This window comes from Cnephaeus nilssonii, assembly GCF_951640355.1.
Source record: "Cnephaeus nilssonii genome assembly, chromosome: 9".
Taxonomy (NCBI): domain Eukaryota; kingdom Metazoa; phylum Chordata; class Mammalia; order Chiroptera; family Vespertilionidae; genus Cnephaeus; species Cnephaeus nilssonii.
In genome coordinates, this window is record NC_137080.1 from 43,723,334 (window position 1) to 43,748,460 (window position 25,127).

At 39.7% G+C, this 25,127-nt stretch overlaps 1 protein-coding gene across 2 annotated transcripts in view; it reads left to right on the forward strand.

Annotated features, from left to right (window-relative positions):
- Positions 1-25,127, forward strand: part of ASCC3 (activating signal cointegrator 1 complex subunit 3) — a 253,509-nt gene that overhangs the window by 227,285 nt on the left and 1,097 nt on the right. For both annotated transcript variants that reach the window (XM_079780725.1, XM_079780724.1), the window contains exons 38-41: positions 16,927-17,078; positions 18,951-19,098; positions 22,325-22,531; positions 24,917-25,092. In XM_079780725.1, the coding sequence (XP_079636851.1) occupies positions 16,927-17,078; positions 18,951-19,098; positions 22,325-22,531; positions 24,917-25,092 (683 nt within the window). The remainder of the gene's footprint in view (positions 1-16,926; positions 17,079-18,950; positions 19,099-22,324; positions 22,532-24,916; positions 25,093-25,127) is intronic.

Consider the following 25,127-nt stretch of genomic DNA (forward strand, 5'->3'; position numbering starts at 1 on the left):
GCCTCCTGGTGGTCAGTGCACGTCATAGCTACTGGTCGACTATCTGCCCCCTGGTGGTCAGTGCACGTCATAGCGAGTGGTTGAGCAGCCTTAGCATATCATTAGCATATTACGCTTTGATTGGTTGAACGGACAACCGGACACTTAGCATATTAGGCTTTTATTATGTAGGATTACAAACATTAATGATGACAGTCTTAAATGTTGACTTGGCTTTTCAGAAGTCACCTAGAAAGAAACTTCGTTGTCCTGAGATGGCAACCAGCTTCATATCCTAAATCTCTTATTACTGCAAATTTCTTGTAGGATTCTGATAAAAGCAAGCCAGGAAGAGGAAAGAATATAAGGGTTGCCCTTGGAAAATTTGAGCAAAAAATTAAGAGTAAATAAACTTTTCCATGACTGATTGACCATTTTAATGATTGTACCCTATTCTCATTTGAGGTGTGAATACTGTGGGCCTTAGAAAGCATTAGTTCAAGCAGTTTTCCAAGCGACAGCTCTGCTGGCTGATTGAAGATTACACTACTGCCCTCATGGGAAATCAGCATGACCTTGTGTTTTGTGTGTGGGACTCAGTGCCACCAGCTTTTACTATAAATTAAACTCTGCTCCTATTTTAGTATAAGGCTTAGGAAAGTCACTTAACCCCAGTGCCTGAGTAAAATAGTACCTTACAAGAGTGGGGCATTAGTGTTAATGTTTAAAGTAAACAACAACTTGAGAACTCAAATAGGTCTATTTTAATATGCTCATTCTCAATAGTTCTTTTATTTCCTTGCTTTTCCATGGTCATTTAACTCTAAAGTTTTTTTTTACTCCCTTTATTTTCTAGAAATACACCTTTTACTTGAGCCATCATTTAGATTATGAAAACTCTATAGTTTTGACTACCTATGTCCTAGGTTATCTTTCACAAAGGAAAACAATAGTTGTTGCAGTGGTAATTTACTCTGGCTTAAGTCAGAATACACCATATAGCTTGCCTTCTCTTATAACCATTTGCAGTTAGGAATCAAGGTCATTTGTGTCAATTCTTTTGGTTTAAGGTGTTTTCGTCATGGTTCCTTTTAATAGTTTTCTGTTACGAGCATTTCCATTTCCATCCCACTCAACAAAAATAAGGGTAAAAATTTCTGTACATACCTCAATTTTTTAATCTTCTTAAAATATTCTAATTTATAAATTGGACAACTATGGAATTGATTATTCTTGCCATTCACCTTTGAGCTCCTCTTCTTGATCATGTTAACTTTAAAACATATTTGTAGAATGTAGTAAATGATGTGGCATAATTTCTGTGCCAAATATACCAAAGAAAAACTTTTTTTTTAGCTTTTATGGAGGGAAAATACAAATAAGAAGTATCAAAAAATAAAGTGACTTTCTAAATTTTCCAAATGTGATGGCAAAGCTAGAACTGGTGCTAAGTGCCTGGTGTTTTGATTAGCTCTTTCCCTCACACTGTCTTTTATCAAAGGATAACGGAGTTGTTGTTCAGAGAAGTTAAATAAACTAAAGGTGATATGTTGAGGCAGTACATATGGAGACCAGGACTCTAAATCCTGCCCTAATATCTCTGATCTTTTCTAAAAATGCCTATAAGTATTTACATTAAAGTCATCTTTATTTACATGAAAAACTACCTAAATGCAATACTAAGCCAAATCGTATAAGGATTCCGTTGTCCTATAAAGATGGATTTTAAAATTGTACTTGTGGTCTAGTCAGAATTTGTTTTAAAATGTGAGAACTGCCGAAACCGGTTTGGCTCAGTGGATAGAGCGTCGGTCTGCGGACTGAAAGGTCCCAGGTTCGATTCCGGTCAAGGGCATGTACATTGGTTGCGGGCACATCCCTGGTAGGGGGTGTGCAGGAGGCAGCTGGTCGATGTTTCTCTCTCATCGATGTTTCTAGCTTTCTATCCCTCTCCCTTCCGCTCTGTGAAAAATCAATAAAATATATTTAAAAAATAAATAAATAAAATAAAATAAAATGTGAGAACTTCACAGGAATTTCCATTTTTTTTAAACTAAGAATTTTTAAATTAATCCCTCCTTTTCATTGTGTACTCAAATCACCTTCCATTAAGTACTCCAGTTCCCTCTTCAACAGACTGTCTATAATTACTTTAACCAGTTTCTAAGAGGGACTTGTTGATATGATTGATATTTGTAACTGCTTTATTATATCACTCTACAGTGTCCAGTTGATATGCTGTTTGTTTTTTTCTTTTGTATCAACTGCTTATGATTCTTCTTGAGGATTTTATATTATGCTATATATAGACCATGAATTAATCATTTACTTGCCCACATTCTTCCGTAAAACTACAATAATTGGAAATAATTGGGGAAAGGTCAGACTGGAGATACAACCATAGGAGAAAGGAGAATGCCAACAGAATGACAAGATGACCCTGTAATACATAGTATGTGCACACTAGAACAACCTATGCATAGGTTTACTATTAAAATACACATACACACATTTTATGTTCCTCTTTCTTTCTTGAAGGTTTGCCTTCTCTGCTCAGGTTGGATTATTGGCTTTTTTCACTGGCTTTTCACCACCACCATTAATGGGGAATCCTTAGAGGTATCCTTTGTCCATCTCACTGATCCTTTTCTGAAAATCTTCAAACCTTTAATAGCAATAGGCAAGCTCAGAGATTCTTTGCCCCAAGATATGGAACTAGCAACTCCCCAAATGATAGCAGACATCTTCCCTTTACTATTGAGGAAAAGTATAAAGTTCTATATTCTACATAAAGGAACATATTTATACAGATTGAATTCATGTTCCATTGCCCTAATGGAAATAGGCAAAAGTAAACTAGGGGACCTGCCTTGATAATAATCTATATGATTTAGTGCCTGAAAGGAAGATCTTTAAGGAGCTATGTTATGATGGTTTCCTCTGTTTTACAAATTCTTGTATCTAACTTTAATATAGAAGCTGTTGTTTTATACTAGTGTCCCAGTGTACAGATTCGTGCACATTGAAAGGAAATTAATTAGAAGAAATATTTTAATATCACTATTCACCCTATCTCTATAATAGAAGTGTCAACCAAATTCATGGTCGACAATGACAGATTGAAACACACGTGTGTGATTGGCACCAGCAAGAGCTTTATATGTATAGACTAGAGGCCCGGTGCATGAAATTCGTGCACGGGGGTGTGTGTCCCTCAGCCCAGCCTGCACCCTCTCCAATCTGGGACCCCTACCGGGATCGGGCCTAAACGGGCAGTCGGACATCCCTCTCACAATCCAGGACTGCTGGCTTCCAACTGCTTGCCTGCCTGCCTTCCTGATTGCCCCTAACCACTTCTGCCTGACAGCCTGATCACCCCCTAACCACTTCCCCCTGCCAGCCTTATTGATGCCTAACTGCTCCCCTGCCAGCCTATTTGCCCCTAACTGCCCTCCCCTGCAGGCCTGATCCCCCCCAACTGCCCTTCCCTGCAGGCCTGGTCCCCCCCCAACTGCTCTCCCCTGCAGGCCTGGGCCCCCCCCCCCAAATGCCCTTCCATGCAGGCCTGGTCGGCCTGGTCACTGCTAACAGCCCTCCCCTACAGGCTTGATCGCACCCAACTGCCCTCCCTTGCAGGCCTGGTCCCTCCCAACTGCCCTCCCCTGCTGGCCATCTTGTGGAGGCCATCTTGTGTCTACATGAAGGCAGCCATCTTTGACCACATGGGGGCAGCCATCTTGTGTGTTGGAGTGACGGTCATTTTGCACATTACTCTTTTATTAGATTATTAGATAGTATTAGATGGGATAGAGGCCTGGTACATGGGTGGGGGCCAGCTGATTTGCCCTGAAGGGTGTCCCGGATCAGGGTGGGGGTTCTCTTGGAGCGTGGGGCCGCCTGGGCGATGGGCCTGTGGTGGTTTGCAGGCTGGCCACGCCCCCCGGCGACCCAAGTGGAGGCCCTGGTATCTGGAATTTATTTATCTTCTATAATTGAAACTTTGTAGCCTTCAGCGGAGCCAAGCCTCCTGCTTGCTCCATGGCTACAGCCATTTTTTGTTGGGATTTATTTATCTTTTATAATTGAAACTTTGTAGCCTTGAGCGGAGGCCAAGGCAGGCCAGGGTGTGCGGAAAGCTTGGCTTCCTCCATCACCAGAGGCAACTCAAGCCTCCTGCTCTCTCCAGCTCCGTGGCTGCCACCATTTTTGTTAGGATTTACTTATCTTCTATAATTGAAACTTTGTAGCCTTGAGTGGAGTCCAGGGCCGGCCAGGGTGTGCAGAAAGCTTGGCTTCCTCCATTGCCAGGAAACCCAAGCCTCCTGCTCGCTCCGTGGCTGCAGCCATCTTGGTTGGGTTAATTTGCATACTAGCTCCTGATTGGCTGGTGGGTGTGGCTGGCGTGTGTGACTGAGGTGTGGTCAATTTGCATATTACTCTTTTATTATATAGAATAAACTTGCTTAATTAGACCTGCTTTCTGATTTAGCTAAACTTTTTCCAGCCCAGTGAAGCACCCCAACTTCTCTTTCAGGTAATTGTCAGCAACACAGTAGTAAATATCAACATGAAGCAGATTATTATTGTAGTTCATGCAGGGAGAACAAAGGGTAAAATATTTAACTGCAGCAGTGTTTGACTATATTCTGTGCAGTGAGAAAACCTGAAGTCATTTTCAGGTTCCACCATTTCTTACTTCTTTTCAGTCAGGTCAAGTTTCTAAACTTTCTAAATCTCAGTTTTTCGGCTAATGAAAAGAAAATAGGATTCTACCGAGTATCTACCTACTCTGGAAGTAAGTTATCAATAACTTACATTACATTTGATACTTCTGTGAGACCCAAATGAGATGAGGCATGTGAAAATGCTTCACAACATTTGGTTAAAGTGTAAAATGTTTGCACCTGGCTGTAAAGCATGTGTTCCTGGGCTGAAGAAACTTCAAGGAGGCTAGTCACTAGGGAAAGGAAGCCGGGCGTTGCTATGTGATGTCATTATTCAGCACCCACAGTGACCATTTCTGGGCTGGGCTGGGCTGTGGGCTGCATTTTGCACCATGGGGTCTTGGCAGCGTTGGCTGCAATTTTGTGGGGTGTCACTCCGAGGTGGTGGTGGCCGGGCCTGTGTCCCACTTGGGGGAAGCTACCTTGGTTTGTCAGCGCCAGGTCCGTGGTGCCATTTATTTTTAAATGGCCAGTGCACATCATGGCAGCTCCTGCATTGAGTGTCCGTCCCCTGGTGGTCAGTGCACGTCATAGCTACCAGTCAGATAGACACTTATGTATATGTTCCGTAATGCCCAAGTCTTTTTGAACTACTGAGTTTCGCTCTTCTTTTTCACAGATGAAATAACATGTAGTTCATCTACACTCAAATTAATAAGCTTGAGCAATTGTCATAAAAAATGCTAGTCAAAAAATAACTTTAATAAGCTGCATAAATAAAGGCAATTTGTATACTTTTCTCCATTTAGAGAACCTTCTTAAATTTGCAAAACCAAATCCCTAAAAGGTTATTGGAGTTATTGTTTAGCCCAAACTTCAAAACAATAACTTTACATTTTTATCTTTATAACAGTATCTAATAAACTTTAAAAGTGTATTACATGTAAAATAACTAGTACTATAATTTTCTAGAACCCACAACTATTCTGAAAAAAAATTGCATCTTCAGCCTATTTTTAAAAGTATGTTAATTTATAACAAGATATGTATGTATGTATGTACATTTTTGGATCTGAGAATAGGAAAAATCTGATAAGGGAAGCAAAAGAAGATACGATTATATGAATATTTCTTATTGGCCCAATTCTTTTAACTGAAAAATACTATGACTATATCTGGGTCTATATTCCCATTAACAAATGATTCCCATTTGTAGTAGATTAAAAGCATAGAAATATTTGATAATGCCAGGAGATAGAGCTGCCATGGAGAAAGGCTAATGTAACCTTTGAGGAATATTTACCTATGGGTGCACTAAGCACAGGCTCTGTGGGTTGTCAGTGTATTGAAGAATGTCAGTGTCAAGTAAATGAACAAGTTTTAGAATCATAGAGTCAAATACAATTACCAGTGAAAATAGTCCAGGTATTACGGAGCTTAACAAAAGGAGTACTTAGTCAAGTCCTTAGTCTCTTTCTTGTTAATAATGTTTTGATATAGCAAATGGTAGATAAAATTTTCTATGTATTCTTAAGAGAATCCTTTCATATTTTTAAATGCTTATAGTTAGACTAAATGAACAGACTACCTTTACGTGGAGAGTATAGCACAAGAAGCTTCAGAAAGCTTCTTCAAATTATTTTGAAGAAAAGATAGATGGGTTATAAGTAAATAATTTTTAGACTTCCAAAATTGGATTATACATATTTAGCAGTCCACAATTTGAAGAGTTAATAACTGCAACTCAAGTCTTTAAAGAATCCTAAAATGAAAATTACACTATTAAGTTTTTAAATATGTCTCTTTTATAAGTATGTTTCAAGGAATATTAATACTATGAGCATACATTTGGAGGATTTCGTACCATGCAAGGTATGCTGGAACCTTATCAATAACTATTTATAATGTCACTGACTGTTAAGGTGACTTGGGCATAATTCTTGGCACATAATATCTCTCAGTATGTCATGGGTGAATGGGATGAATAAATAGTTCACTTTTTCCTATCTAGTTCTTTTTTAGGAGAAGATTGAAAAGGGCAATTTATTATGTGTAGATTCTCATAATGTTTTAAAGATTATCTGCCAAGTCTGAATTGTCTACCAACACATGTAGTCTGTTGTAAACATTAGTGTGACCTTATCAAATTCATAGAGGCGGGGAAGTCTAATTCAGGCTGCGGTCCTGGCCAGGCTGCCAGGAGCTCATGTCTTGGCATAGGAGCCTGATGAAGTTTTATTAATGGGTGACTATTTAAAAACAAGTAATTCTAAATGAACTTAATCCTGAGTGATTATTCTTCCAACTGAAAAGGTCCACAATAGAGTGCAGAATCATCTTCTAATATCAAAGCTATGTTTTAATTCTAGAGCAGAACACCCAAAACACCACCTAAAACAAAGCACCATTCCCCATTTCAGAAGCAACATGGAGCTGATGCATTTAGCATTTAGCATTTCCAAAACTAACACAAATATGTGGATTTTGAGGTATTAAACACCTTTACTTTTATGGATTTATAGACAATCTCCCTTCAAGGACTGTAATATAATTTGGAAGGCTATTTCCCCCAGGGTGACTCTACCTGTAAGCTTTTGTAAGACAATTGGTGATGGTTTATTGATGATATGATGCTGTTATGAAGGATACTTCTACCCCCAGCTCCTCTCCTCATACCCACATAACAACCCTTTTCCCGGTTGGGGCTGTAGGAAATGAGTAATGCTTAACCCATTTGTGTGATCAGTTCACTTAAGCAGCTACTGTGAAATGTTAATCACAACTTTAATTTGTACTGCATTAGCATTTTGATTAACTTGTAGGCTTGCTAGCGCACTTGAAGCGCTTTTACTCATAGTTACAACTCGGAAATGACTTTTTGATTAATTAAGTTTGTTAGACAGCAGCTGAGCTTCCTGAATGCTAACCTTCTGGGGGTAAAAGTTCAGGAGAAAGTTACTGTGAACAACTGTTGCTATTGAAAAAGATTCTTATGAACATATTTATAGCATTTTAATTATTGACAAAATATTGGGTCATTATTTACCACTGACCTGAACCTTGAAAAGAGTGTGCCTTTCTATTAAGAAAGCTTTTTTCAGGTTTTCCCATCATCGTAAAACTGCTGGGAGCTCTTCAGCTAAGTAGTGCATTTATTTCCTAGCAGATGTCTAACAACTAATGTTTTAACAGGCTGCCTGGGATGAATTTCCATAGTTGTTTTTTTTCTAAACTTTCTATTTTATAATTTTAGATTTACAGAAAAGTTGCAAAGATAGAACAGAGTTCCCAAATATTCATACCCAGTTTTCCTCTATTATTAACTTAGGTTAACATGGTACTTTTGTCATAATTAATGAACTGATATTGATTATTATTAACTAGAGTCCATATTTGTTCAGAATTCTCCAGTTTACTTAATGTTACTTTTCTGTTCTAGGGTCTCATTTCAGATACCACATTACATTCAGTTGTTATGTCTCCTTAGGCTCCTCTTGGCCATGAATTTCTCAGACTTGCATTGTTTTTATGATCGTTCCATAGTATGTTGCTCTCTCAAGACAGTCTATATATAACCATTTGTTTTTATAAATTAATTAAAATCCTTTTTTAGCATTCTAGACTAAATAAATCTGCCTCTTAAACTCTGATAGTATATTATCTTTATGTCGCTTAATTTGAACAGAAGTAGCACCATTATCTAGTCATTTCAACCTTTGTCATTATCTTATTTTCACATGATTGTTGTAACCCCTAACTATCACTACATACTTTAGGATGGCTCTCGGGAGATGTGAGGAAAAGGAGAACAGGTTCCTTGAGAGGGAGGAGGAGAAGGGTGCAAGTCATCAGAATGCTGAGAGGGGTAGAGAGGCTGGAACCTCCTCCATGCCATTTCACCAAGACACCCTGCAGCCAGTCCTGAAGACACTAAGGACTAAGTTCACAGACTATTTCTTCTTGTGGTGGGATTTTCTTTATTAAAGTATAGTTGACATATTATTTTCAGGTATATAACATAGTTGCTCGACATCCATATGCCTTATGAAGTGATCACCAATACAATTCTAGTAACCTTCTGGCACTGAACAAAATTATTACAATATTATTGACTATGTTCCCCATGTTGTACATTACATTATCATTCACAGACTTTTAAAACTGAAGTTTAGAAAACTTTAATAATGGACCTTAGAACTACATCTTCTTATCCACCTTGATAACATAACTCTTAATGTACAGTAAATGACATAGCTTTTCTTTGTGTGGCCTAAGACAGCAATTCTATTTCCTTGCAATGAAGTTATCTTAATTTGGTGGTCACAGTGCTCAAAGTTTCTGTTTTACCTTTGGATTATTTAAATCCAGAATTCAATTGTGTTTGAAAATATATTTAATGCCTGTATATCAAATATTAAGATGTAGTTATAACCAAATGATAGATTCAAATTAATTTAAAATTTTGTTTTTCAAAAATTGTGTTGACAAAATTAGTTCAGACACTGTGATCAATTAAATGTATAATAATTTGTCTGGAGTTTGTATTCTTCTGTTATGTAAGGGAAGAGGACAGATAAATCACTTTAAACCTTTCTTGAAGGGTGTATGTAAACTAGAGGTCCAGTGCACGGATTTGTGCACCAGTGGGGTCCCTTGGCCTGGCCTGCGGGGATCATTGGATCTCCGCACTGCCTCAGCCTGGCCTTACCTGCCAGCTCATCGGGCTCCAGTCCACTGTCCGCGTCGATCCTGCACAGCACAAAGGAGTGCGCAAAGCAGCAGGCGGCCGGGGAGGAGCCCGGGCTGGGCACTGCACCACTCCCACTCATCCTGGTCCCGCTGCGCCTGCCCCTGCTGCAGCTCGGGCACACAGGGGGAATGTCCGCAGGAGAGGTTCACACCTCTGCAGCTGCACTCACCAGCCATCAGCCCGGCGTCTGGCGCCTGTCTGTCAGCTGAGTGGCGCTCCTGCTGTGGGAGTGCACTGACCACCAGGGGGCAGCTTCTGCGTTGATTGTCTGCCCCCTGGTGGTCCGTGCACATCATAGCTACTGGCCTGTTTGTCTGGTCGGCCAGTCATCTGGTCATCTAGTTGCTTAGGCTTTTATATATAGAAAGGTCCGGTGCATGAAATTCATACACCGGGGTGGGGGGGTCCCTCAGCCTGGCCTGTGGGTCCCTCAGCCTGGCCTGCACCCTCTCCAATCTGGGAGCCCTCGGGGGATGTCTGACTGCCGGTTTAGGTCCAATCCCACAGCAACCAGGCCTAAACTGGCAGTTGGACAACCTTCTTGCAATCTGGGACTGCTGGCTCATAACCACTCGCCTGGCTGCCTGCCTGATCGCCCCTAACCGCCTCTGTCTGCTGGCCTGACCGCCCCCTAACTGCTCCCCTGCTGGCCTGATCACCCCTAACTCTCCTCCCCTGCCAGCCTGATCACCCCTAACTGCCCTCCCCTGCTGACCTGAGGCCCCTAACTGCTCCCCTGCCAGCCTGATCACCCCTAACCACCTCTGCCTACCGACCTGATCGCCCCCTAACTGCTCTCCTGCTGGCCTGATCATCCTAACTGCTCCCCCCTGCCAGCCTGATCTCCCCTAACCGCCTCTGCCTCGGCCCCTGCCACCATGGCTATGTCTGGAAGGACATCCAGAAGATGTCTGGAAGATGTCCAGTCTAATTAGCATATTATTCTTTTATTGGTATAGCTCATTCAAAAGTAGTAGAATATAGGGTAATGAGCACAGATATGAAATTGGAAAACCAAGATGAAGTCATAACTTTATCATTTTATCCATATGAGAATGAGGTCTGGGATGTGTATAGTTTGTGTACTTATCTTTGTTTTTGGCCTCTCCCTCTCTCCCCATCCATCTCTCCTTCCTTCCTCTCCTTCCTCACTCTTCCCTCTCTTGCCTCTCAGTCAGCCATAGGCAGACACACATACTATCCCATTTCTACATTTCCTCTGAAACTCCTGAGTTGGCTAATTCTTTTTATTTCTCCAGTAATTAAGGTCTGCCTCCTCCCATCCCTCCATCCACATCTTTTCAGATTTCTGCTTCTTTCATCCATTTATGTTTTACTGTCAGTGTCTGCAAAATTTCTGTTTCAACTGTGTTCTAGATTGTAGATCTCTTTCCTCACCTTCCTCAAACACCCATTCATAGTCTTCAGCTCCATCCCTTCTCTTACAGTCATCATAGTGGCTTCAATATATCCCTTTTCTACTTCATAATTGCATGTATCCCAAACCATTCCAGTCTAATGATTACTATATTCCAACCACTTTAGGCACCACCTTCATGATATCACCCTCTGACTCTCCTCTCTGACCACAGATTCTGTACCAGTCAGCTTAATTGAACATTTCTGTTACTCATTGGACCTGGAACCTCTTATGCTTTCCTCATCCATTAGTTCAGTCCTTATTCACTTGCCACCCTAAACAGCATTGGCCCTAGAGTTGACCTTTTCAACAGTGATGTCACCAGTAGGCTCAAATCTGTCAACTCTCTGGATTCTCTATCAACATCTGAATTATCTGCTTCAACACCCAAATAAATCATAATCATTATTGCTAGAAAAAAATCATAAAACATTACTAGTTGCTTCTCTAATTTCTAATTGTTTCTAATTATTTCTATAATTATTGCTTCAAAGTCATGCTTTTAAAACTCACGGTCGTGCTAGTTTTTAATTAATTCCCCACCCCAGTATTTTTCCAAATCTTTTCCTTCTCCTTTCCAGTACACCTTCTCCCAGCAAGAAACATCACCTCCCACTTACTGAGATGATTGAGACCCTGTAATATGAGTGCTATCATCATCTATCCTCTTCACCCCAAAGCTTCTCTCTCTCTCCAGTGATGCTCTGTGTGAGGTCTTTGGGGACTAGCTGAAGCCTCTCTTTTCTGGGAGGCCCACACACCTCGGCAGCAGAAACCTCATCTACCTCTGATCCCAAGAGGGTCTTTTCTGTCTGCAGCTGATTCTGTGCTTGGTATGTGCTGCCTTCTTTTTTGACTTAGGTTTTCCTGCTTCTGACTTCAAAGATACTACAGTCCACTTGGAAAGATAGAAAGTGAACTTTATAAAAATAAGTAGCAATGTAATATGAGAATATTGGCATTTTAGTGATGAAAGATTAAAGCGTACAGAAGATAAATACAAGCCTAATCAAACTCCTTGATTTTTCAGATGAGAAAAATGAATACCAATGGTGAAGTGATTTGCCTAAAATCTTACATTTAATTTAAAGGCACCATACTCTAAGCTGTCAGGCCAAGTTTCTTTCTGGTATACAAAACCATCTTCAAACCGGTATCAAGTGTTTAGTAGGAGTTACCCATCTGTTTCTACTTCATCCAAACTTTGTGTTTGCTTTAAGCATTGTCTTGTCAGAAGAGCTTCTCAGAGTTCCATTTTACCTAGTAGCACATTTATCATAGGATCAGCTGTCTAATATAGAACCTCCTGGAATTTCATACAACCTTCCTTGCATTCTTAACTTTACTGGTTAAAAGTAAGCACTTCAGAGTCAAGCTCCCCATAATTTAAATCCCCAGAATTTAAATTACCAGACCTGTATAAAATGGGTATAGTGGGGATTTAGGCAGGTGTGCTTTTCTAACCACTCTAAGCCACAATATATTCATCTGTGTAATGGGTTTAAATTCAATAACTTACATTATTACATGGTTATCAGAGGGTTTGACAAATAGTACACATTTAACAAATGACCACTCTAATCATAGTTGTTTCAGTAGTGCCCTGAGAGAACCTTAAATGCCCTCACCTCTTTATCCTTCCCCACCTTCACAGTTCTCATCTCCAGTAATCCCCACTCTGCTGTCCTCACCTCTGCTCCTAAGCTGCTCATTTTAACTCTTCTGGCTGCCCACTTCGTGTGCAGGATTTCTAAGTCTGTACTCCTCGCCCATACTCTCTCTCCTGAGCTCATTTTTACCTGAACCTCTCATGTGGCTTTATAGTGGCAGCTTAGTTAAAATATGTTCAAAACCAAACTCATCACCTGCTCTCATAAATGACAGCCCCACAGTTTATGTTAATCATGATAAGGTTTTAATTGTAGTATTCTATCTAATAAAGAGGGAATATGCTAATTGACCCTCATGCCATTGCAAAGATGGCGGCGCCCACAGCCAATAAGGAGGGAATATGCTAATTGACAGTCCCACCCTCAAAGATGGCGGCGCCCACAGCCAATAAGGAGGGAATATGCTAATTGACTGTCACGCCCACAAAGATGGTGGCACCCACAGCCACAATATGGTGGCGCTCAGTCCCCTCAGCCCCACCGAGGTGGCAGGTGGGCCTGGCCGCTTCGCACGCCTGCCTCTGGAGTCCCCCAGTCCGCTCAGCCCCCCAGCCACCCTGGACCGGCCCAAGGCACAGGCAAGCCTCGGATGGCGGCTGCCCAGCCACCCAGGGCCGCCCGAGGCTCAGGTAACCAGGGCCAGCTGAGGCTTGCGCTGCCAGCAGTGGCAGCAGCAGAGGTGTGATGGGGCATCGCCTTCCCCTGATAGCTGGATCGCCTCCCGCCCCTGAGGGCTCCTGGACTGTGAGAGGGGGCAGGCCAGGCTGAGGGACCCCCCCTCAGCCTGGCCTCTAGTAATTTTATAAATGAATACAGTATTATAAATCATATTTCCATCCTGTCACAGCTGGACATGATAAGGAATTAAAAATGATTCCAACTTAGTAGGAGAAAGTCTCATGCACAGAGTCAGACCCATCCATTTGACCCCTATAATAGTACTTAGAATCATATTAGCTTTGCCTGGGAGGTAGCATGCCAAGTAGAAAGTGTATTAGCAGTCAACAGGGACTGCATGTTTGCCTCATGTTAATGCTAAGCTGGTAAAAATGTCCAATTATTTCTCCTCAGTATCCTAAGTATTGTTGTTGAGTATTATGTATCTGTAAAGGACTTTGAGGTGGCCTGGAGAACTGAGCCATGATCTCTAGCTGCTATCAAAGCCAGCCCTGCTTTAGGGAGGAGCATATGCCTATGGATCCTTATCTACCAGGAGGACTACTATAAAAGATATGAGACATAGGGAGTCCATCCCAGCTCAGGCTACCAGGACCACCCATTTACATGGACCATCCCTTGGTCTTAGCCCTGCCAGGTGTGTACCTGTGAACAATATCGTGGCTTGCCCACTCAAACTGAGAACCAAGCCCACCTCCTTCAGTTTGGCCTGAGCTACAGGGTCTGTCTTTGGCCTTGTTCCCTGGCTCTCTTCTAAGTGCACACCTCTCCTAATGAATATTCTGCCTGTTCCACGCACCTGCTCCCAGCCTCGCATGCCCTGCCCCCTGAAGCCCTGTGCTACTCAGTGCAGAAATCAACACCGAAGGGCCCAGTAGAGGTCCCTGTTAGAAAGAGTGGATTGTTTTAGGGTGTTCTTTTCACTTCATCATAGAAGAACTTTAAAAATAGGCAGCTGTTTATTGACATCTGCTATGTTCCGGGCAGTATATTAGACATCTTATGTCCTATATTATCCTATAAGGAGGTATAGTACCCCTTCTAAAAATGAGAAATCTAGCATGATAGAGTTAGGTGATTCCCCAAAATTTACACATAGTAAGTGGGACAAAATTGGGATTTAAACCTGTGTCCATCTGACATCAAAGCTTGTAATTTCCCCCCCTACATTCTGTTATCTTTGGGAGATGTACAATAATGTAGGTAGAATGTTGTTATAATTGTTGTAATGGAATTTTTACTAATAAAAAGAGTATTTCTTGAGTGCACTACACCAAGAGTATAGTGACAAAGAATATTTCCAGATTCTTGCTGTCGAGGAGTCTGTCGTTTAAAGGCAGATGTGTAAACAAAGATTCACAGTAGGACAGTGGTGGGATGTGGCTGTGTCAGGAGTGCAGACACATAGGAAAAGAAGTGCCTGCAACCCATCTGGAAGAATCAGGGAGACTTCACAGGAAGGAGCAGCATTTGAGCTAGACGAAGGATGAATAAGCATTTCCTAGGTAGATGAGATGAAGGAGCAGTGCAAGGGCAAAAAGAGAACATAAAGAGCAAGGGTGAATGTGGGACATTGTCAGTCATTTAGTATAGGAAGGGTCACGTGGGATGTGCCAGGAACAGACTCATCAGAGGTGTTGACTGGCATGCAGAGAAGCTTTTTAGCTTTTGTCCTCTACACAGTGCAAAGCCATTGAAGTAATGTAAGCAGAGAAATAACACAATCGGTTTTATTTCTCTAAAAATTTACTTTGGTAACAATATAAAATATGAATTGAAGAAGAATTAGATGAGAATGAGAATAAAGGGGTTTTTATAACATTTCAGGTGATTTGGTGAGGGTCGGCACTGAGGCAGTGGTGGGGCAAAGAAAACAGGACAGGACAGGGAGTGACTGAGCAGAGGACTGAGGGTTTGAACGGTTGGCTCACCACATTCAAGTAGTTGCAGAACCTTTTATCGTCCCAGATTCCTGGTCTCCCCACCTGCCTTTTCTCTAAATGAAAACAAGATAAATAATAGTTTCCAATTCACAATACAAATTCTCATTTACTTCATGTAAGCAATCACTTTGCATGATTTTTTACATTTTCACATCTGGGTTATACAATGAAAAATTGTGGGGAGCTCTCATAAATTTTATGAGATCTTTCAACTTCATCATGAAAACTTCAAAGTTAAAAACATATGGTCCATCCATCCAACTCTTCTAGTATGTGAGCCTTTGGTCTGGAATTTATTTCCAGTCAAGCTGTAATGTAAAATCACAAGTAAAATCACCATAGTTACTCCACATTACAACTTCTAACATCATCATGATTCTGGATTAGATATAATTATTCATTTCTCCTTTCCTTTGCTGTTCCCTCAGAGAACTCAAGAGTTGTGACTTGTGAACTAATGCTGTTTTTATCTGGGTGGTTTTCATCATGACCTGTTTGTCTCATGCACTTCAAAGAAAGGCAGAGTGTTTTAATCAGCTCTGCAGAGAAACAGGAAAAATAGAAGTAGATTTCTCCTAGATTTATGAACATGTATGTTTGTACATGTAAACACACTGCTATACAAACATATACACACATATGAACACGTTTATTGTACCAACACTCAGGCTTTATGATGTATAATTAATGGACTCATGGGTGCTCAAGACTAAGTTGCCCATTCCAACACATTAACCATGATATCCACAAACATTAACCCGTTTCCCTGGGATGTATATTAAAAGACCACAGATTGGTTTAGCCAGATGCTTTTAAAACTATTTGACATTCTGCAAATTAGAGAACATAAAATAGGAAATCCAAAACTTAGAAGAAAAAAAATATGTCTGTCTCAATAGTACTAAGTACTATGGCAAATTAATTTTACTAAAATAATATACCTTAAAAATTATTTCTAAAAATCTGCTAATAGATTTTATACATTTGGTATTTTACTGTTGGTAAGATATTTACTATTGATATGATAAGCATGTACTAGGTACATCTAATTTCTCTGACCTTCATCTCTTTATTTCCCAAAATAAGAGAGGACTCTCCTAAAACTATGAAAAGTAGCTGCCTTGGAGCAGGATACTAACGTCTGTGTCTTTAAGTCAGCATTCTCCGGAATCTCATTTAATTGAAATAGCTTTGCCTGTGTAAACATCTCCTTTGTTTAAATAAGATTTCAATGTTTAGTTTTGCCTTAAGCAAGTGCAGCATTTGTTTGTCCATAAAACATTAGATTAAATGTATAGACTGATATGAATAGCTTCTCATCATTTCAGTGTATCACTGGCAGTGCCCCCTTTGCTAGCATGTGGTGTATTGTCTTCTTTGGAGGGAAAGTAAATTTTTGGCAAGGAAACCTCCTATCACCTTACTATTACTGATTTTAAATTTGGGAAAGATGGATTTACTATTTTAATGCAGCTGTTAATGCTGTTGATACAGTGAATGATATAGGTATTTGCTCTCAAAGTACACTGAATTTTTCTCTTTGTTTTATTATTGTGTACCAGTGTTATCTGGCTGCCATTGCTGCCCTAAAAAACATCTAAAAATTTGCACTTTGTAGGAAGTACTGTACAATAAATGCTATAGGAGATTGTTCCCTTCAATCCAACTCTAGTTTATTTTTTGGTTCCCATTTTCATTATATATTTAGGTGTAATGCTTGGGAAATTTTGTGTGTTTGCTTTTTGTTTAAGCTGATATCAGTTCCCAGTGGAGAGGGCCCGTGCCATAGTATCCTTGTAACTTGTGCATTTTTCCTGATCAGGCGATGCTCGATGTGGCTGCAAACCAGGGATGGCTGGTGACTGCCCTGAACATCACTAACCTGGTCCAGATGGTGATCCAGGGTCGCTGGCTGAAAGACTCTTCTCTTCTCACAATACCGAACATAGAACAGCACCATCTTCACATTTTCAGGTAATTGTTTTAATTATCAATGTCAGTGGACTTTAAATTTCAAAAAATTTATTTTCTTTATATGTGTGGTCACTTGATTTTCAGGTTGTGCCTAGAATGTTGATTCCTCACAGGGAAAATGCCCTCACTTCCCAGAGGGAGATGTGGCCTATTGATGCAACATTCTCGCTTGGAATTCAATCCTGTCCCAAGCTGAACCGCAGTTCATTTTAACCTCCTAGTAAATTGTTCTCCACTTGCAACATTGGATGCATTTCTATTTTAACTGTGTTTATACCTTTACAGTACCAACCTTTATTTTAGAAGATGCTAAACTACTCTGTTGTCTAAAGCAAAATAAATGACCAATTTCGGTTACTGCAGAATAGATTTAAGAATCTGAAATCCATAGTTCAAATGTAAATTGTGCATCTACAAAATGTCCAAAATTGGGTAGTTATGGATACTAACAGTTCAAGATATAACCGGTGCTTAAAAGATGAGTCTATATTATCATCAAGTTATTTACCTTTAGTTCCTATGTACATGGCTATAAATACTTTAGCAAGGAAAAGAGCAGTACACATTACAAGCAAGGTTGGCAATGTTTAAGTGAAAATGTTTCTTTCACACCAGCTCAGAGACACGTTGCAGCCAACACGTGGGCTCACAGTCATGTAGACCAGCAGAACAGTCTGACTGAGGTCACTGTCCTGCACCCTCTGCCCCTTGTCAGCCAGACTAGGAGTGGCAGTCATTGGAGACATCTAGATACAGGTGCCAACCAGCACCTCACCACACATGGGGTCTCCTCAGGAAAATCCCTCAGTTTGTCTCAAGTGGGTTCCAAGGCAGTTGTTTCCGTGATGCTGAGTCCCCACCACGGACTGTCCCTTGGAAAGCAAAAGGCACATTCAGAGAGTGAGCCGCATCAGCAGCTGGTGGCATGAGGGGGAAAGCAGATAGCTCATATGTCTGCAGCTCAGTTTCGGGAACCCTTCCAATGTGGTGCTAAGAGTTACGGGAGTTGGGTTTCAGTAGTAAAGCAGACACCTAAGGGTACTTACCCACAACAGCACGCAAGCCTGTTATGGAAGCTGCTGGGGCCTAAGAGATTTGGTCCAGTTCTTACTCTCACCCTGAAAAGTGCTATATTGGTATATTTTTAATTATATGGGTTTTTTTGCTCTATAAACAGCAGATAGGGAGTAAGCTGTAGGTGCACTATATTCTGGGGATCAGCACTATTTATATTGTAAATCTCAAAGATTCCCAAAATGTACTTTTTTTTAATCTTACGTTCCCAACTATTTACAATGAAAACCTATTCAAGTGATTACATTAGAGTCCTTTGCCTGCATCCATTAAAAACACGTCAGGGCTCCAGTTCAGCCTTGAACCACGTAGAAGCATTGGTGCACATTAGTGCTTTCCTGTAGAAAGACACCTGCTGCCTCACTATTCACGAGCTCAGATATGATTTACCCATTTTATGTGCTAGTGATACTAGCTTGGATTGACAACCTTAAAGAACGCAGGCTGGCCCCGGCCAGGTGGCTCAGTGGGTTGGAGCATCCTCCCATTCACCAAAAAGTTTCAGCTTCTATTTTCTGTCAGGGCACATACCTAGGTTGTGGGTTTGATTACTCATTAGGGCGCATACAGGAGGCAACTGATCAATGTTTTTCTCTCTTCCCCTTTCTCTCTTTCTAGAAATAGCCTCAGATGAGGATTTAAAAAAAAAAGAATGCAAGCTGATTTTGTCACTTACCAATAACAGCCTTTTAAATAAATGTTTTCAAAAACTATTCAAATTTTATAAGCCATCATTGTCAGAAAATCTCATTCGTGCTACAAAAGAGTGATTTGATTGGTGTTGGTATTATTTCTTAGGAAATGGAGCCCAGGTGTGAAGGGCCCACGTGCGGGCGGCCCTGGCTTCATCGAGTGCCTCCCTGAACTGATTCACGCCTGCGGAGGGAAGGAGAAGGTGTTCAGCTCCATGATGGAAAATGAGCTGCCGGCCCCAAAAATGAAGCAGGTAAGGCCTTCCATGTTTTAAAGCGCCTTTACTCTGGGAATTTAGGCCAGGAGTTTTTTAACTTGGAGCATTGGTTATTGGAGTCAGACTCACCTGGATTTAAATTCTGTCCACCATTGACCAGCCATGATTATGAATATGAAACAACACACCTGTCTCATGAAGTTCTTATGAAAATTAAGCAGCATGTTTTTATGTAAACTGCTTCATGTAGTTCTTGATATGGAATAGGAGCTCAATAATGACATTAAAAATAATGACAGTATCAGTAACTGGAAGGAGCATGGGCATTATCAGTCGTTTCAGTGGCTGCTGAGAAAAGTCTAAGACAGCTTGTCCCTCACTAAGCTGCGTGACCCGGGCGCACCCCTCGCCCCTTCGGCATAGTCTCTCTTCCTTTTTGCTTTGCTGTATTTTCATGCAGTTCCCTCAGTTACTTTTTTACGCCCCGCGCTCATTTTAATCACTTTAGTGTAACTAGATTCTAAAGTATTCCTTCAAATAAACTTCTCATTTGTATACCATATAACTTAGATGGAAAACTAAATCTGTGTTGTAAAAAACAATATAAGTCATCTCTCCAAACCATCTTTGGAAAGGCCAAAAATAGGAATGAATGATGCCAGAAATATTTGGCATATCTAGACCTTTAAGTCTTAAGCAGTTTTACCCTAAACGTGTCAAAGTAAGCATTCTGGATTTGTAACATAATTAACACACTGACTTGTAAATGCAGGTATTAAAATAAAGAAACTTCTAAACCATGTCATTTTTTCCCCAGTAGTACTGATTTTTGAACAAGACTTGGAAAAAGTGTAACAGGCATTAAAGTCTGATTGTTCAATTTCTGTTGAACCCAAAATTGGCACCAAAAACTATTTAAATATTCATAGTAAGTTCTTACCTTTCTAACTAAATTACCATCAAAATTATGAATAAAAACAATGTATTTAAATCAAAACAAGTCTTCCATTAGCAACAAAGATTTCTAACATAGCATACATTGATTTTAAGCCAAGTTTTAGATGTGATAAAAAATTAGAACATTGTTTTAATTAGTTCAGGGAGAACTCAGAAGTAAACTTACTTAATTTATTTGCATAAATTGCCATTCTGTTATCTTTAAAACCAAATGCAAATTGGCTCAGTCTGATATGATGATGGTTATTTGGCTCAAAAGTGCTTCAATATGCAGAGCAATCTGGTGTTGGCTCTGCAGTGAGGCGATCCCAGGTAACATACAAATCCTGAATTATTCCAGAAATTAGTATGTTTAAAGCATCAATTTAAGTGCTAATTGCAGTAGTAATGAGAAAAGGCAGGACGACTGTGAGATTTGCATCTCCCACCCCATCAGTATGCCTGGAACGGCTGCTGACTGGCAGCGGATTTGGCTGCTAATTAAATAATTGTATGCATGGCAGTGCTCCTGCCTGATTCAATAGATGAAGATTAATCCTCAGATAAATATGTTTGGCTGGTATTGAAATGTCTTAGCAGTTTCTGTAAAAAATAGCTCATGTTTTATATACATATGTGCGTGAGTGTGTACACACACACACACACCCAACAAATATCTCTGTACACACTGAGGGTGAAAAATAATAATAAGTGCTATAAAAAGAATACCTATGTATAAAAGCCATATCCAACTTCTATAAAGTAAAATCCCAATGTGTTGCTAATAATTGAAAACATGTATTGGTAACTAACTTAATGGTACATTAAACAAGAAGTATGTTACTTGTGTTGTCTCACAAATTTAAAAGCTTTATAGGAATTGTGTATTGAAGTGTCTCCTTGGTCACTTTCCACTCTGGCCAGTGTCAGTGAACATCAAGTGGTACATGCAGCTTCTAGATTCTGGAATTATTGGTTCCATCAGGGGAGAGGCCATCATTTGTTACCTTGAAGCACAGTATAAACAATTCTGTGGCTTGACTATTTAAATATCTATTCCAGACATAATTTCAGAATCACATGACAAGTTATAGGATTGGATTAGATTGAAAATTTGCATTGGGTTTACTTTTTTTTTTTTTTTTAATTCCTAAGGGGTAGTTTGACTTATCAGGGCTACTTTATTTCAATTAGGTATGCTCAGTAGCACTGAAGTCTTAGCCAACAGGAAATCAAAGCTTGTAAGCAAATCTGTGGTATATGTTAATGAAATAAAAGGAAAATCAAAATTAAAGTATTCATGTACTTTTAAAAACTAACTTAGATGGCAACTGATAAAACAGCCATTACATTGAGAAGTTTTCTTCACTGATAGTGCCACATAATTGTAATTGATAGGAAAAGGTGACAATTATCTGAGGACATCAAGTTTATTTTGTTACTTCCTCCTTTCTGGAGACTTAGAAATTCACTCATTCATTCATTCATTCTATGATGATGAACAGTTACTATTTGCATACCAATTTCTCACAAATATTCAATTTAAACAATAAGAATAAAATTGGCATTTTTTACTCCTTTAGTATGTGTCATTTTAATCTGTATTCTCAATATAATGCCAAGTATACACACACACACACACACACACACACACACACACACACACACACACACACACATATATATATATGTTCTTAGAAGGAACCCTGAACTTATAAGTCCCCTTATGACATACAGACATACAGAAATGTTTTTCTTTCAGAATAAATTTAGAGTATGGACCAAAAAAAAAACCATTTTGTACAATAAGTGGTCAATGGATGTTGCTGACTGACATCAACAATTGCATCACATTTTTTGTTACTCTTATATCCCCAAGCAATGCTCTCTACCTTAGAAGTCACATAAATATTAGAATGGATGCTTCTCTACAACAAACCACAAATCAGCTCAGTGACAAACATTTTTAAACTTATTTTTAGTATAGTCAGTAGTCACTCAATATCTAGGAGGGATTTATAGTAAAGTGGTCACAAGTTTAGATAATGATTAATTTTTTTAGTTGATTTTAAGAGGACTTTAAACTACAAAGATTAAAAGCACACTATTTTTGAACACAGTAAGTACAAGAAAAACTGGAAAATCTGAACAGAAGCTATGGACTGTGTCAGTGTTGATATCCTGGTATTAATATTGTACTTTAGTTTTGGGAAATGCTACCATTGGGGGAAACTAGGCAAATGTTACATAGGTTCTCGCTGCACTGACTCCGGACTTAATCAAAATAACTTTCTTTATTATCTTTTCTTTCTTTCTTTTTTTTCAGGCATGGAATTTCTTATCTCACTTACCAGTGATAGATGTTGCCCTAAGTGTCAAAGGCTGGTGGGATGACTCCGAAGGACACAGTGAACTTTCTATCACTACTATGACTTCAGACAAGCGAAATGACAACAGATGGATCAGATTGCATGCTGATCAGGAGTATGTGCTTCAAGTCAGCCTGCAGAGAGCCCATGTTGGGTTCCACAAGGTACAGTGTTTGCTTTCCATTCTCAAATGCTTCACACCAGACACCAGCGTGTGTCACCCCACATATCTTTTACCTTACTAATGCATCCGTGTCATTCATGAATCCCTCTTTCTCAACTGGCCTCACTCAGTTCTCCTCATGTGCCAGTGTTCAACCCCAGAATATCGACCTTACATGATAGTATGTTGCCTGGGGTGCTGTTCTCAAAATATGGCCCATAGACACAGTCCAACAGAATTTCCCGGAGTGCCTTCAGAGTGCAGATTCCTTGGCCCTCCTCCAGACTGTCTGCATCAGCAGCTCAGGAGGAGGGATCTCAAAATCTGGACTTCTGCCCATCATCCCAGATGACTTTTTAAGGACATTAAAGTTCGCAAAGCACTGCCCTGGAAGCACTTCGTTCTGTGGGAACCATGTTGGGCTGAATGCAGATGACAGCAAAGCTTTACCACCTAGCTCCATGAATTTGAGTAAGACCCTAAGCTTTTCTGTGCCTCAGTTGCCACATCTGCCTCTTCCTCCCTTAAATGCATATGAGAGGGCTTTGTCAGTGTTCATGCAGGCCAGAGATGTACAGTATTTTTATTTGTAATTACTGCACTCTTTTCTGTTGCCTGTGACCATCACATTAATCATTTGGTCCTCTGAGACTCTTAGTGCATCGCCTGTGGCCAGGTTGGGTTCTGCAATAACCATAATAATTGAAATAAAGAATTTGCCTTCGCTTGGGCGAAGTGGAGTCGGCGGCTTTCCTGTGCCTGGGACAGGCCCCAGGAGTGAGGCTGTCGTGCTTCAGTACTGTCCTCTGTTCTCACACACAGCCTGGTGAGCAGCTTTCTCCTGCTACAACATCCCTTCAGTAATGTGCCTTCAAGTCCCATCTTGTTTGATTTCTAATTCTAAAATTCAGTCCCTGTGAGTATGAACTGATTGATCTCTGGCATTTCAGAGGCTTTAATATGAGAATGTCTAGATCAGTGATGGGCAACCTTTTGAGCTTGGTGTGTCAAACTTCGCCAAAAAACTGAGCATAACTCGGGCAGTGTGTCACTTTGAGGAAAAAACATTATTTCGCGATATTTATAGTTTAAATAACATAAATGTATAATTGTTATATATAATTGTATTTAACCCTTTGCACTTTCTTGCTTTTTTCTCGATTCCTTTATTCTACTCGGGATTTAATTTTTTAAATACCCCAGATTTTACAAAGCGCGGCAGTAGAATAAAAAACTGGAGTTTCTTTTCATACAAACTTATTTATTTGGATTTTTTTATATTTCAAATTATTGATACATTCAAAGAGTATAAAAAGAGCTGCTACCGATGCCAACCGTGTCGAGTCACACTCGACATCCGAGTGCAAAAGGTTAATAAACCTCAGTGGCCGCGTGTCATCAGAAATGGCTACGCGTGTCAGTGCTGACACGCGTGTCATAGGTTCGCTATTACTGGTCTAGATGAGTTAGTAGATCCCAACTTACAAAAAAAATAATAATCATACAGGTAAAATCATGGGGAAAAACCTATGACTTTTTTTACCTTAATATTGCTACTTAAAAATTAGATTCAATCATGCCAAAATAAACCCTATTAATTTTGTTTATAAATGCTGGAAAAATACATTATTCTCCATGCTCTCTTTTAAAATGCCTTAAGTAAAACATGTCCCTCCAGAATCTTGAATGAAGCCTGATTGGGAGCATGTCATTATTAATACATGTCTTTATTAGCACTTTTTATGCCATGACATCATTGTCTTACAGATACACTAGAATAATCATGTATTTTGTAATCTCAATCTAAAATCAAATGCTATCAATATGGTGATATCTAATCTTGGATAGTGGTGATTAATATATCTTACAAATTGCTTGGCTTATAATTTTCCTTCCTTGGAGAATGTACTTTTTAATATTCTATTACAGTGTGTTTTTATTGTGTGTGAATATTAGTCTTGGATGGTGTAGTGCTTATTTTTTGAAGTCTAGAATCTAGTCTTGATTGCCTTTTTTTTCCCCCCAAGTATCAGTTTCTTATGAATACGTCTTTGGAAGATTTGGTTAACCTGGTTGAATCTCAATTTGTTCATCTTCAAATTGGATATTAATATTATTTATGAGAATTTACTAAATTAGTGTTAAGATTCAGGGCTTTCTGTTCTAACTGAGCCAAAATATTCTGGTGATTATAGCCACAAAGTAGTATTTTGAGGATCTTGAAAAAAGATAAGTGATAGCATACCCAAGACACTGAACCAGAAAATTAAAAACATCCCAGATAGATAGACTGAAATGTATATATTTATGGCCTTTTAATCACAACCAAGTGGTATAGAAAGTCCAGAAATTATTAATGCTTTATCTTTTTCTTGCTGGTTTACAGGGAAAGCAAGACAACCATGCAGTTGCCCCTCGGTTTCCCAAATCAAAAGATGAAGGATGGTTTTTGATATTAGGAGAAGTGGATAAGAGAGAACTTATTGCTTTGAAAAGAGTAGGGTATGTTCGAAATCATCATGTCGCTTCCATCTCTTTTTATACCCCAGAAGCACCAGGAAGGTAAGCAGAACCTTACCACCAGAATTCTGAAAGAA